At 48.1% G+C, this 15081-nt stretch overlaps 1 protein-coding gene across 5 annotated transcripts in view; it reads left to right on the top strand.

The window, feature by feature from the left end:
* Positions 1-15081, top strand: part of TLN1 (talin 1) — an 880838-nt gene that overhangs the window by 202090 nt on the left and 663667 nt on the right. For all 5 annotated transcript variants that reach the window (XM_085627686.1, XM_085627681.1, XM_085627685.1 and 2 more), the window contains 2 exons: positions 3349-3478; positions 10308-10460. In XM_085627686.1, coding sequence (XP_085483812.1) covers positions 3349-3478; positions 10308-10460 — 283 coding nt within the window. The remainder of the gene's footprint in view (positions 1-3348; positions 3479-10307; positions 10461-15081) is intronic.

Below are 15081 nucleotides of genomic sequence, written 5' to 3'. Positions count from 1 at the left end.
ATAACAGCTTGCACCGCAGTGGAACCACCCCAGCGCCTAATGCATGAAATACTGGTAAACAAACTGGGTGGAGCTTGACAACCAGAGATTCACTTGGATGCAGAATTTGTGGCGAACATTTAGAATCTGTAGAAAAGGCATTACTTGAATTGTTTTTTGTATGAAACGCACATCAAGCTGGACATTAAAGAGATTTTGTGGGTCAAAACATACCTCTGGGCATGTAGCCTTTTCAAGGTTGAGCGAAGGCCTTCCTCAGAGGCTGCAATAGAAGCCTTGGGCCAACATAAGAACTGTGAGTTCCTGGAGCAACAAGTAACGGGGCTTTACGATTACTGGCTCTGGTTAGTGACTCTCCCGCCCACCCTGTCCATACAGGCAAATCCCGGCCGAAGGTAGTCTGAGAATGCAGCGGTTCAAGGAGTTGTTGGCTGGCATGGTTTTCTTTATTTCAATTGTACTGTTGTATTGTAGTAGAGTAGGATCTGCACTTATGTTGCCCCCACTTTTTTTCTCATGTTAACACTGGTTTCTGGCTATAGTCCGGCTGGGACCCTGCTAATCAGGGCCCCAGCCTCTCTGTTCTCTCTAAGCAACTTTGAGTGCATATTAGATGCACTAGTGATTGGATACTGTGGTACCTTATGAGCCCCTAGTATATGGTACCTTAGGTACCAAGGGCATAGGTACTTCACAGGCCTACCAGGGGTTGAAGCATGTATTATGCCACCTCTGGGAAGCAGACTAAATCTGACACCACAGGCCTGCTACTGCAGCCTGGGTGAGGTAGTGTTAGCACTCCTCACTGAGATATAGGTTCCCTATATCTCACCTTAAACACACATATAAACCGATCAGTCACCCCTAAGGCAGGCCCTATCAATCCTGAGGGCAGGGTGCTTGGTTTCCATGTGAGGGGGTGCCTCTGCCTGAGCAGGGCCCCTCTGCAGCCCTCCGAGTCTATTCTCTGTGGCTGTTTGTGGATGTGGTTAAACCATATATTCTTAAGTGCATTATAACCCCACGGTAAATGCTAACTCTGGGATGGCTGCATCAAAACATGTCGTGTTTGGTGTCAAAGGCTTTGGAATCATACCCCCACACCAGTAACTGGTGTGGGAGTATGATCCCACCCTTCTAGAGGGGTAGACATGTGCCTACTGTGGAAACACGGTAGAATCTTGAAGAGCCCTGGCATCACAAAATGGATGCCACCAGCACAGACACTGGGCTGCCCTCCTGCTGCTGACCGAAACTCGCAGTGGAGGAGGCCCAACAATAGGCATCCAGTCACAGGGAGGTGTAACCACCTCCCAGACAGGATTTAGTGTATTGGGGCTGGGTGGGTGCACTCCTAGAGTGCTTGGAAGTCCTGCACTGGGGGAGCAGTAGGCTCTTCTGTGCATATGCCAGCTCAAACCGGTTCAGGGGCTACCTGCCCCTGGTCTAGCACGAAACTGGACAAAGGGAAGTGGGTGTAGCCACCCACTCCCCTGACCCTCCCACAGGAGGGGTCATAGAGCTAGTCCCTCCCTTCCTTGTAGTATAAGTTAGGGAACCCTTGCCATTGCAAGTTAGATATCCCTGGACGACGCTCTGAAGAAGAATCCTGGACCTTCGATGTTCCACTACCTTTGGAAGACTGAAGAATCTCCCTTGGAGTCGAGGAGTGACTCCCCTGCTTGGCAGGCACCAAAACTTTGAATCAACGGTCGCAAACATTCCCGCTCCTGCCGGAGTCCGAAGTCCCTGCAGCCCTGGAAGTGGATTTCCTGACTTCTCAAAGGCCATCATGAGTCCCCAGCGAAGCTGAGGCGAGTGGACTCCGAGTGACGAGGAACAGCAATACCCGGGTACCGTGCACTATTGTCTAGTGCAATCCCTTCACGACGTTCTACGAACTTGTCCATTGGGCCACGTGTGGTCCAAGCCTCCAGCAGGATTTCCACCGAAGATCAGAGGCCTACCTCGTCCCGAGTGACCCTGGGCTCCTGTGAAGTGAATCCTCACGAGACGTCTTCGCGATCCCTTGCCCGCTGGCTTGTGGGTCCCCTGAAGACTTTTCTATCGAACCAAAGGGCTCCCCTGGTGGCTCCAACCCTGCCCTGACTTACCGTTGCTGGGTGAGTCCCTCAGACCTTGCTGGTCTGCACCGCTGACTTTCTTCACTTTCCACGAGACTTGCTGTTGCCAAGGGTTGTTGGCTCCAATCCGGTTGCTTACACCTCAGTAAGCTGCAGACTCCGTGGGTCACTCCGATTCCAGCTCCTGATCGTCGTGGACGCCTCCTGGACCTCGTGGCTGAAGAGTCAAGACACCCGTGATCACCTGAAATCTACCGACGACTGGGCATCCAGCTTCCTGGCCCCGGGTCACTGGCAAGTGACTTTGAACACTGTCTCCTCTGCTTTCAGGTCTTCTTTCTTCAGCCTTGGATTCCACCGGACATTTCTTCTGGCTTCACAAGCAGCAAGTCTTCTTTGGCTCCCATTGAAAACTACGCTGCGACCCGACACCAAAAGACCCCTATGCACCCGGCTTTCCTGGGTGAGGTTACTCGTACACAACGGTGCTCCTGTGTGTGTTGGCCCTCGAACTACTTACCTTGTAAGTGACTTGCTTGTAGACTCTCCCGAAGTACCCTAGAACTTTAAAATTCCGCGACTTGCTCCCCTGAAGTCAATAGGGAACCCGCGGCTGTGTTCTCACACTGCACGAGTCTCCCGTGCGTCCTTTACTTACCTGCCTTGGGTGGATTAGTGAGGCCCCAGCGATTCTGAAGGCCCTAGGCCATGACCCCTTGCTAGTCGATATTCCTAAACCTCTTTTTTAGTATATGGTCTGGTACGCCCCTAGGGCCCCAGCCATATTTGTGCTTAATTTATTGTGAAACGTTGATTTTTTTCATATGTTCCTGACTTCTAATCTCATAAAGAGAATAGTAGAGTGTGTCTAGTAATAAATACATATATTTTATATATATATATACCTGTGTGGTGTCTTTTTTCATTTGGTAAGTCAAGAGATTATAAGGTAAAACAAGCTGCTTTACATTCCTCCAAAGACTTAGCCTGAAGGCTGCTCTCCACAGCTACCACTAGGATAGCTTTCTTTAAAAGGTTGTCTTAAACCTATCTACCATAAGAGTCGAATTGTACTGGTGCAAGGTGTCCACTAGAATTAGTGAACTGCATATACCAGGACAACTTCTCACATGTATCCTCTAACCAGTTCTGTAGACTGGCACTCTCCATGCCTTCGGTATGGAGGCTTCAGCCTTCACTCGTATTCAGAACTTAGACGTGCATTTGTGCTCACTCACTAGACTCTGGCTATTTCTCTCCCCAGGACACTCTGGAGTACAAGAAGAAACAACGACCACTGAAAATCCGTATGTTGGACGGTACTGTGAAAACCGTGATGGTGGACGATTCCAAAACAGTCTGCGACATACTCATGACTATCTGTGCTAGGATAGGTAAGTATGCGGGCGCTCTGATGCCACTCAGGGCTAGCCTGGCCACTGGGAAGGATAGATAACAGGCGCAGACGTACTGATGCAAGTGAAGGCTAGCGTGGCCATCTGTGGCTAGATAGATTAGGGCACAGACACGCTGATACCAGTGAATGCTAGCATGGCCATCTGTTGCTAGATAGATAAGGGCACAGACCAGCTGATACCTTTGAAGGCTAGTGTGGTCATCTGTGGCTGGATAGATATGGGCACAGACACGCTGATACCGGTGAAGACCAGAATGACCCTTTGTAACTGGATAGGTAAGAGCATAGACCCACTGATACCAGTGAAGGCTAGCGTGGCCATCTGTGGCAGGATAGATAAGGGTACAGACACGCTAATACCAGTGAAGGCTAGCTTGGCCATCTGTGGCTGGATAGGTAAGGGCACAGACACGCTGATACCAGTCAAGGCTAGCGTGGCCATCTGTTGCTAGATAGATAAGGGCACAGACCAGCTGATACCTTTGAAGGCTAGCTTGGCCATCTGTGGCTGGATGGGTAAGAACATGGCCACGCTAGCCTTCAATGGTATCAGCCTGTCTATCTGTGGCTGGATAGATTAGAGCATAGACACGCTGATACCAGTGAAGGCTAGCGTGGCCATCTGTGGCTGGATAGGTAAGAGCATAGACACGCTGATACCAGTGAAGACCAGAATGACCCTTTGTAACTGGATAGGTAAGAACATAGACCCACTGATACCAATGAAGGCTAGCATGGCCGTCTGTGGCTGGATACGTAAGGGCACAGACACGCTGATACCAGTCAAGGCTAGCGTGGCCATCTGTGGCAGGATAGATTAGGGCACAGACACGCTGATACCAGTCAAGGCTAGCATGGTCATCTGTGGCAGGATAGATTAGGGCACAGACACGCTGATACCAGTCAAGGCTAGCATGGTCATCTGTGGCTGGATAGATAAGGGAACAGATGCAATGATGACATTGAAGACCAGAATGACCCTTTGTAACTGGATAGGTAAGAACATGGCCACGCTAGCCTTCACTGGTATCAGCTTGTCTATCTGTGGCTGGATAGATTAGAGCATAGACACGCTGATACCAGTGAAGGCTAGCGTGGCCATCTGTGGCAGGATAGATAAGGGAAAAAAAATAAAAAAATAAAAATATCACAATAAAGAGAGACTAGGGAAAAAGAGCCTTCTCTGACTCCCCTATCGTAAATGCAAACTCACTAAACAGAGAAGTGCTACAATCAAAGGAAACACTAGTCCTGAAGATAGGGACTTAGAAGTGTGGGACTGAAAACTGACCTCAACACTCTGACAATTAAAAGAGAGTGATATACAACAAGAAAGACAACAGATGTCTTAATACTGCCCTCACACACTTTGCAGTGTCATGCTTCATCATAGGGCCGCATCTGACGTCCAGGCGCAGACCAACACACTGGACGGAGCGCACTATTTTGTATATAAGAAGATTAGTGGTGAGGATACAGAAAATGTGAAAGATTTAAGCAGACATTCACAAAACATGTAAAGAAAATATAACAATAGAGAGAGAAGAATGTTCTCCTCAAACGGGATCAAGAAAGTGCAGACATGTACAGATAAAACTACCTAAGAGCAATACCATCATTCTCCTTTATTCCTGAGGCCCCTTGGTAGGATTAAAAACTCAAAGGTCGGGATATTCAGGGGAGGTAAAGGACCCCTATCTCCCTGCTGCAAATACAGACTTAGTTGGCCCAAAAAGTGGTGAACATTCCAAGTCTTTTCTGTTTCTCATTGTGGACTTATTCACAAAGTGACCGACGGTGAACCGAGTTGCAGATATCAGTTCAAAAGGGGTCATGTTTTTGGAGAGTATTATGCTACTCCTCTCAAATTCAAATTTTTGAACAATATTGGGTACTTCCCCATACAACCAATAGTGGGGGTTGCAACTTTTTTCCCTAGTTTGCACCAACACACATGAGTGTGCTACACTTGTATCTCTTACGATAGGACACTGCTCTTTCCCATATCCAGACACTTTGGCACGCACACCTAGATTGTATCTACACAACAACATGTAGATGGGTAGTACACTCTCTTCCTTAAACGCTAACTAGACTCTATATGGAGTTAAAAGTTAAAGCTCACACAGTACTCCCAAAACAACCCACAGGTGGATAATGCAAACTTCCCAACATGCCTTGCAGTGTTAACCATTCAGCACACCACAGCCATTACCATTAACTAGGATTCCTAAACTTAAATCAATTTACATGGACACTTACTCACCAGAAACCCGAATTACTGCCAAATGTATATGGTTATGTCAATGTCCAAGAATCACTAATCAATCTAATAAATCTTGTGGCACCTGTGTGTTTAGTAGTTTTGCTGTTCTGCCGTTTGTGTTTTGTGTGTACATGTGTGCATGTCTGTCATGTGTTTGTCTTGTTAGAAGAAAGGAGACGTTTAATGTGCTGCTTGGTGTGTTTGAATGTCAGAAGGTTGTGCCTGAGCGGTCGCTGGGGGCGAGTGAGGTGGATCTTGGTGACGTGTGGCCCAGCACTTGATAGATAGACTTGAGATCCCCATAACTCTCACGTTTTTGTTCTTGAATGAACTTTTGATGCTTACTCGCCTCTGAAACCGTCCTTTTCAAGGCTCTCTTCCCTTCAGTATAAGGCTGCTGTGACCGGGGTGGGTGGATGATCATGGGAGAGAGGAATTGGAATGAAGATGAGGAGAGGTATAATCAGGACATGCAGGGCCGGCAGTTAGCATGGGCGAGCTGGGCCCAGGAGCCAGTTTTCCGAGGGGTGCCTGGAGCTGTGTGCACTAAGGTTATTCCAACAGCAGCAAACTTCTCCTCTTGCTCCAGCCTTGCCCTTGTCCCTACCTGCTAGTTTCTGTCTGATTTGCCAATTTAAAGTGATTTTAGTCCTACAATATCATAAGGCGTAGAATGTTTTTAACAACCCCTTTAGTATATGTAAATTGATACTTGTATAGCGCACTACTCACCCGCAAGGGTCTCAAGGCGCTTGTACGAATACCGCTGTGGAACCCATCCTGGCTTTCCCTGTGAGGCGTCCACTCCTGGGCACCCCCACGGTGGAGGCCAGGCATCCTTTAGCGTTGTGGGGGCTGTTGTGGAGATTAAGCAAGCTATTGCCCGGAGTTGCAGAGTGGGACTCCATGATTGGAATAGGCACCGAGGCGAGAATTATCAGGTCTGTGGAATTTTTGAGCCTAAGACCCGCCGAGACGGGGAATTGAACCCTGGTCCCGGGCTAGACCTCTGCATCAGGGTCTGCCGCTCTAATCATTGAGCCACACTTCTCCACCAGTCCCCTTCCTTGCCCTCCCTTCACCCTCTGACCCCTGCAAACACCACAAATCCATCATCTGCATGAGGCAGCTCATCTATTGGTGATGTAGGTGAGCTGTGGGAGGTCCAGGGATGTTTGTGTTCCGGGGCCAGTCCCAGCTCATCCAGGTACTGACCAGTGGACACAAGTGGGACCCCCTGCTGCCTCGTTTCATTCACTGCCATCAGCGAGGGCACCAAATTTCACTACGCCCAGGGTGCTCAGATAGCAACCTGGGTGTGGGCTGTGAGAAATCTGGGCCCTTACTGATGGTACTGAATGAAATGAGGCAGCAGGGGTCCCTCTTGTGTTCACTGGTCAGCTATGAAAACATGAGACTACAAAGTGACTGACTCCACGTTACAGGAACACTGCTTTCCTTACCATATTGTGGCAATCAGGGACTTGTTGGAGCAGTTTAATCAAACTTATCGAGGTGCACACTTCCCTAGAGTCCAATTTTTAACCCGCTGAACTATCTTACTGCCTATATTTTCCTGCTATTAAAAAATAGGTGAGTGGGTTAAGACGTTGTGTGCAATATATTTGTGTCACAAATGTGTAAAGCACAACGGTCAAAAGCCATATATGCCAATTACAATGATGTCGTCATTATGTTTAATACCTGTTTGAAACCTCAAAAAATAATAACCTTTTCGGTCACAGAATGTTGACAAGTAGGCACTGGTGATATCACGCATGTGGGCACTGCTCTGTGATGTCACGAGGCTTCGTGGACATGGCAACGGGGAAGCCTACATGGGCGAAACCCCCTCTGTAGAAGAGGCGCATCGAGACCAGTGCAGAGCCAGAACCAGCAGGTGCGCGGCTTCTCACAAAGGTTAAGGGGATAGATCCGTTTTAAGAGGCTTGTGGAGGTAGATAAACTTGGTTTTTCTACTTTGCTCGGCTCCCCCTACAAGCACCGGTACATGGTTTCACCCACAATGTTGTGAGGTAATAATGACCTGACGTTGAGAGTCCATTGTAACCGTGTTCTGGACTGAAACAATCGTCACTCACCAGCAACTTTCTGAGACGGTCACATCGGTGGGAGAGGTCTGCTCTGGGAGGCTGGAGCCCTGGGCGCTGAATGCATAGAATCCCGAAGTCCCAACCATGACCACAGTACCGAAGATGGGCTGTTGGAGAGGTGCAGGAAACAAAGGTGAATTCATTTATTCGACATATCTTATTATTACGTTTCGGGGAACTTAATAAAAATAAATGCCCCCTTGGCCGTGCCCCGTGCACGGCGGGACCTAAACATTAAAAAACACAAATACCCCCTAGGCCCGCCGCGTGGGCCCGGGTAGCAGGCACATAGCATTTAAAACAAGCAAGTTCTGCTTTCACTTTCGTCGGTCGCAAAAGCTTTCTTGTCTTTATGGGCCCATGTGTTTGAAAAACATGGCCCCATAACCCCTTCAGTGCCCATGACGAGCTGGACTCGTCATGGGCTGCGGTGGCGCTGTGCCCATGACGAGTCCAGCTCGTCATGAACTCCGCCCGCTAATGAAAGGCGCGGCACTGGGCGGGGAAAGGGGCGGGCACCGAAGGGGTTAAAGATAAGAAACCTTTTGCGACGCACGGAAGGCAGACGAGCCCGTCCAAATGAGACGGCTCAGAAAGCCAAACGAAAACGTCACGAACAGCTCTTTTCCTGTGGCTGACCACCGTTTAGCATAAACGGTGACGCCAGCCAATGGAAAAGAGGTGCGGGGCTTAAAGCCCTTTACAGAAAATACTTAAAACATTAAATCTTGCCAGCAAGACTGCGCATGTGCGCAGCCCACGCCAGCCGAGACCTAAAAATCACAACAGTAACTTAATTGTATTTACTCGCCTGTTTCGAGGAACTGTCCCAGGACTGAATCTAGGATCCAGTCCTGGAGTTGGAAAAGTAATCCTAAAAGTTATCAATTGCATTTAACTTGAAATTTCCATTAAGCTCAATGTATTATTGTGTTTGAAATTGTGCTGCCTATTGCAACGAACTGTAACTATTACATTCAAAAGTCAATTGCCTATTACAAAGTATTTAACTAAAGCATCTCATTCTAAGAAAGTATACTTTGATACCTATTGTTTGTTCTAAAATAAAACAACCATATATTTTTATATACAAACCATTGGCCAAGAGTTCAGTTCTTGAGTGTGTGAGACCATTTGCTGACTGAGTTTGTGCAACAAATGTTTTACACTGTCCTCTGATACTGCCTTACTGCTCGACCAAGCTACCACTTTAGAGAGTAAGGTTATATCAAACTTTAGCCTCTGCTAAAGTTCTGGGGACTGTGGACACTGTACACACTGTACCTATTTGGGAACAGGATATACAAAGCCAATTTCCTACACCGCACTTTAGCTTAAGACGCTTAAAGCTAAAGCAGGGTGTGCTGCGATTGTACCAAAAGTAAAAAAATCGAAAAAACCGCAAGCGGGCGAGCCGCAAATAAGACAAGAACGACGCAGCCGCCATTATTACAGCTGAGGCGTGCCATGCTGGTTTAAAGAAAAAAAAACGTTGGGGGGAGAGCATGGCCTGACCAGGCAGGATTAAGTGCTTTAAGAAAATAGTTCACAGGCTGTAATTAAAACATTTAGAGTAATAAAACCTGTATCAAGGGCAGTCCTCATAGAAGAGTTACAACAGGAGAAAAGGAGGTACTAAGGAGAGACTTCTAAGCCTATTGACAAATCAAAAGCCACCATTTACAAAGGACAGTAACTGGAGCAAATTGAAAAGATGGGTGGAAAATGGGCAGAGCTTCAAGTCAATACCTGAATACAGCATGTCTCAAAGAGACAGCGCAAGCGCTGCCCAGGCGAGATCTAAAAAGGGACAAGAACATCTGGAGGAAGGGTCTGCTATAAGTGTATACAGGCTTAGGGTAAGGAGGCAACCTGCTTTTTTAATTTTATTACAAGATGTAATTGCACTTTTCATAGACATAGACTCACTCTCATATTGCGAGAAGTGTGAATAGGAAAAATGATCTGAGACAATCGAGGCAGTTGACGTGATAATTGAAGGTCTTGCTTGTAACATAGCTGCTGTTACCTTCAGGTTATGCGTTAGATACGACGAGGCCTTCTTAGTTCTGTGAAAATGAAGTGGGTAATATTAACACTTGCAAAATGCAGCACTACAAAATGTTAATGCGGTGAATGAAACGCTACAGAGAAGACAGTGGTGTACTTTTTACTTGTTGGTTTATAAACTTGGATAGGAGTCACATGTTGCCGGTACATAAAATAGTCAGTGGTGCCGCTTTATGCCCCTGTAGTGGAGTGATCGTAGTTGTGTGTTTGATTTTATGTCTGGTATTTGGTAATGGTTTGTTTTGCAGTCAATAATTGTGCTTATTGACTGCTTAAAATGCCTTTATTTTATTGATGCACCATTTATTTTTTTGGGAATTTTCCATTTATCAATTCTTCAAACTTTTCCTTTACAGGCATTACAAACTATGATGAATATTCGCTTGTTCGTGAGGTCCTCGAGGAGAAAAAGGAGGAAGTGACGGGAACTTTAAAAAGGGACAAGACGTTAATGAGGGACGAGAAGAAGATGGAGAAGTTAAAGCAGAAATTGCACACAGACGATGAGTGTGAGAATTATTCGTACACCTTACCCTGCTTCCGTTCGCATTGAAAGTACCAATCTCGCCCCCTGTAAAGATGTTTCACCATCTTGACTTTGCTGGAATATTTATATTGTGACTGTTCCATGACCTCTCAATGTTGATTGAGAAAACAGATTGGATGATGAGCAGTGTTTTCAAGTCTGTTCCTATTTTCCTCTGAAGCCTTTGGATCAAATGTATTGACTATTCCTTCTATTATCGATACTGGTATATCCTGTTTTGTTATTGATAGTAATATATAGTTATTTGCTGTAGCGTGAGTGCAGCCTCTACATTTTCAGATGATGGACATCTTGGTGTGAAGTGGCGGTCTCAGCCCGTGTTGGTATGGTTAGTTTACAATCCTATGAAGCTCTGACTGAAGAAAGGTACCAATAGATCAGCCGTCAGACGCTAGCTTTCTGTCACATCTAAAAACCATCTGTTGACATGGTGCACAGTGCTTTTTGTCATCTCTTTAGATGATTTGATGGCTGGACACATTGCACTTCTTGCAAATTCATGCTTTGTCATGGCACATTGTGCTTCTGATCTTGTCTGTAGATCATATGTTGACTTAGTACACTCAGCTTTCAGCCACATGTATAAACCATACAGTGACCTGGCAAATCATGCTTCCAGACACCTCTTACAATCATGTGTTGACATAGCTGTCAGTGCTTCCAGACACCTCTTACGATCATGTGTTGACACGGCTCAGTGCTTGCAGTGACATCTGTAGATCATGTGTTGACATGGGTCTCAGTGCTTCCAGTGACATCTGTAGATCATGAGTTGACATGGCTCTCAGTGACATCTGTAGATCATGGGTTGACATGGCTCTCAGTGCTTCCAGTCACACCTGTAGATCATGTGTTGACATGTAACACAGTGCTTCCAGTCACACCAGTAGATCATGTGTTGACACGGCTCAGTGCTTCCTGTGACATCTGTAGATCATGTGTTGACATGAGTCTCAGTGCTTCCAGGGACACCTGTAGATTGTGTTGACTTGTAACGGTGCTTCCAGTCACATCTGTAGATCATGTGCTAACATGGCACACAGTGCTTACACTCACACCTGTAGATCATGTGCTAACATGGCACACAGTGCTTACACTCACACCTGTAGATCATGTGTTGACATGGCTTTCAGTGCTTCCAGTCACACCTGTAGATCATGTGTTGACATGGCTCACAGAGCTTCCAGTCACACCTGTAGATCATGTGTTGACACGGCTCAGTGCTTCCTGTGACACCTGTAGATCATGTGTTGACATGGCTCTCAGTGCTTCCAGTCACCCCTGTAGATTGTGTTGACTTGTAACGGTGCTTCCAGTCACATCTGTAGATCATGTGCTAACATGGCACACAGTGCTTACACTCACACCTGTAGATCATGTGTTGACATGGCTCTCAGTGCTTCCAGTCACACCTTTAGATCATTTGTTGACACGGGTCACGCTGCTTCCTCTCACATCTGTAGATCATGTGTTTACATGGCTCTCAGTGCTTCCAGTGACATCTGTACAGCATGTGTTGACATGGCTCACAGAGCTTCCAGTCACACCTGTATATCATGTGTTGACTTGTAACACAGTGCTTCCTGTGACATCTGTAGATCATGTGCTGACATGGCTCTCAGTGCTACCAGTGACACCTGTAGATCATGTACTGACATGGCACTCCGTGCTTTCAGTCACACCTGTAGATCATGTGTTGACATGGCTCTCAGTGCTTCCAGTCACACCTTTAGATCATTTGTTGACACAAGTCACGCTGCTTCCTCTCACATCTGTAGATCATGTGTTTACATGGCTCTCAGTGCTTCCAGTGACATCTGTACAGCATGTGTTGACGTGGCTCACAGAGCTTCCAGTCACAGCTGCAGATCATGTGTTGACATGGCTCTCAATGCTTCCAGTGACATCTGTACAGCATGTGTTGATATGATATCCTATGCTTCCAGTCATGTCTGTTATGGCTCACCATGCTTCCAGTCACGTGTGTAGTTTGTATGTTTATACAGCACAGCGTGCTCCCAATCACGTGTGTAGACCATAGGCTGACATGACAAGGCAGAAACTGCCTTAATTGACATCCAATTATTGGACATTGGCTTAGCACGCCTTCTCTGCCATCAGCCCGCTGAGTCTTCATTGACGTGGAATGCCATGTGATTGCACGGATGGCCAGGCCATGACGTACATGTTTGATCTGTCCTGGCTGTCCATCAAGCACAGCTTATTGAAATGTTTCCTGGGCATTGCTTGGCAGAGCTTGCCTCTTCCCACACCTATAGATATTGCATTTAATATTATCCACGTGGACATTGAAGTCCCCTGGGATAGTGAACCTGGCATGTTTAAGGGAGAGGTCGGACTCTATATCGCAGAGCTGCATTAGGTGGCAAGCCGGAGTGTTAGGGGGTCTGTAGACGAGGATCCCGGCCAGTGAGAGATCAGATGCAATCTTAACGCAGAAGAACATGGCCTCTAAGATCCCTGTATGTTCAATCTTCTTATAAGAGATTTCCCAGTCCTCCCTAAAGATAATAGCTACCCCACCTCCGCTCTTATTGCCAGCTCTGTTTACACCCACCATCCGGAATAGCAAGTGTGAGGTCGGGATTGGAGCTTTCCCTGAGCCAAGTTTCGGTAAGAAACATAAGGTCCCAAGAGTTAACCTATATAATAAAAAAGAGAGGGACCCCTGGTGCCAAACCAGGGGATTGGGGTGCTACTGACAGGCAGAAATAATTATCCCTTGGTTAAAAAATATATAAGGTCACTAAATACAATGCTCAATCTCAAAGTACCCAGAAAAAAGGTTTGTAGCCCATGTGGTAGAACTGAAAAGGTTACACGTACAACACTTGTTATTTGTATTTAAAAATATATTCTTTTATTATAAAAAGTTATAGATATCACAGCAATATTTTTTAAAAATCTATAAAAATCATTACAATTAATGCCAAATTATTATACAATTAAAATCCTTTATCCTATACAAAGAACCCCAAATTCATATATATCTCATAGAGACTTCTAGCCGCAGATTCCTTCACGTAGAATTATCCCCAGGCGTGAAACTGGATCTGGAAAACTTACTTGCCCAGCATCCCTGCGCGCCAGGGGGATGACATCACGGGACTCCGCCCAGGCGTCGTCCACGCACCTGACGTCAGCGAGGTCACATAAGTCCCACCTCGGCGCGCCTACGTCCAGTTTTTTTCCTTTTCCACGTGCCACACGGATCCGGTTTGTGCTCTGGCCTGTTGAGGCCTTTCCCTTACGCTATTGCTGCGTGTGTGGGAACAGTGTGCGAATGTCTTCGGGCTTTAAAACTTGCTGGTCGTGTGGCCGCCTCATGTCGGCGACGGATCCTCACCCCATGTGTATGTGGTGTTTGGGGGAGCACCACGACTCCACCAATTGTGAGGCGTGCCAGCAGATGAAGCCGAAGTCCCGGCGGGAGCGCCGGATGAAGTCCAGATCGGCGTCTGCACCTTGCCCGGCCCCTGCGGAGCGTTCTCGGGGCCGCGGCTTCCCTTGCCAACTTCGATCTTCTTCTAGGTCGCAAGAGCGCCGCTCACCTATTGGTGAGTGTCGCAGTATGTCCCCGAAGGTCGGGTTCAGGCCTGTCGGGGGCTTGGACTCTCTGCGGGTGGTTCGGCCCTGCGTGTCATCCCCTTATACGTCGTTTCCCGGCGTGGGGACATCCAGAGCCCAGATGGAGACATATGCGGCGGCTTTGCAGGCTTTGCTGGCTTCTCCTCCTCCTCATTCTCCTCTTGGGACGTCAGCGGATCCCTTGCAGTGTGCGGGGCCCTCCGCGGCTTTGCCTGTGGCTCCGGCCCTGGCGCCTACTGGTTCGGATCCAGGCTCGGAGGATGTGGTGCCATTGGGGTGCGGCCCTTCTGGGGTCCCTCCTTCGGACCACGGTGCCTCTGCTTCACTGCAAACTCCCGCGGGAGATCGCTGGGGCTTGGGTCGCACCCCCGAGCCCCTCTTGGTCCTCGGAACAGGTGGTGTCCTTGTCCGAGGTGGCACCGCTACGGCGCCTGCTGGCCCTAGTGGCACCGCAGGGGTCGGCGGAGGGCCCATCTCGCCCTGTCACTAGTCGCGGCTGGCGGGTGACTCCTCGTCCTTCCCCGGGCCCTTCTTGTTCCTCCACGCAGGTGGCTGCCTCGTCAGAGGTCAGGCCGGCGCCGTACCGATGCCGCCCCGGCCCAGCTCGGGTCTCCTGCGCTGTGTGCTGTGTCTTAGGTCGCCTTGGCGTCTCCTCCGGCGCCGGTCACCTATTGTGGCCTACCTCAGGCTGCGGACTCAACGGCGCCGAGGCGATGTTGGGTCGTTGACTCTTCTTCGGACGCCTCCTCTTCTCTAGAGGTTCGGCTGTTGCTGGTGTTGTCCTTGCTGGTGTCGTGGGGGGGGGGGGGGGGAAGGTCCACTCGCCTCAGCTTCGCTGGGGACTCACGATGGCCTTTGGCAAGTCAGGAAATCAACTTCCGGGGCTGCAGGGACTTCGGACTCCGGCGGGAGTGGGAAAGTTTGCGACCGTTAATGCAAAGTTTTGATGCCTGCCAAGCAGGGGGTCACTCCTT

Source organism: Triturus cristatus, chromosome 2_1, assembly GCF_964204655.1.
Source record: "Triturus cristatus chromosome 2_1, aTriCri1.1, whole genome shotgun sequence".
Taxonomy (NCBI): domain Eukaryota; kingdom Metazoa; phylum Chordata; class Amphibia; order Caudata; family Salamandridae; genus Triturus; species Triturus cristatus.
Note: the sequence above shows the minus strand (reverse complement) of the source record. Positions and strands in the feature narration are given on the sequence as shown.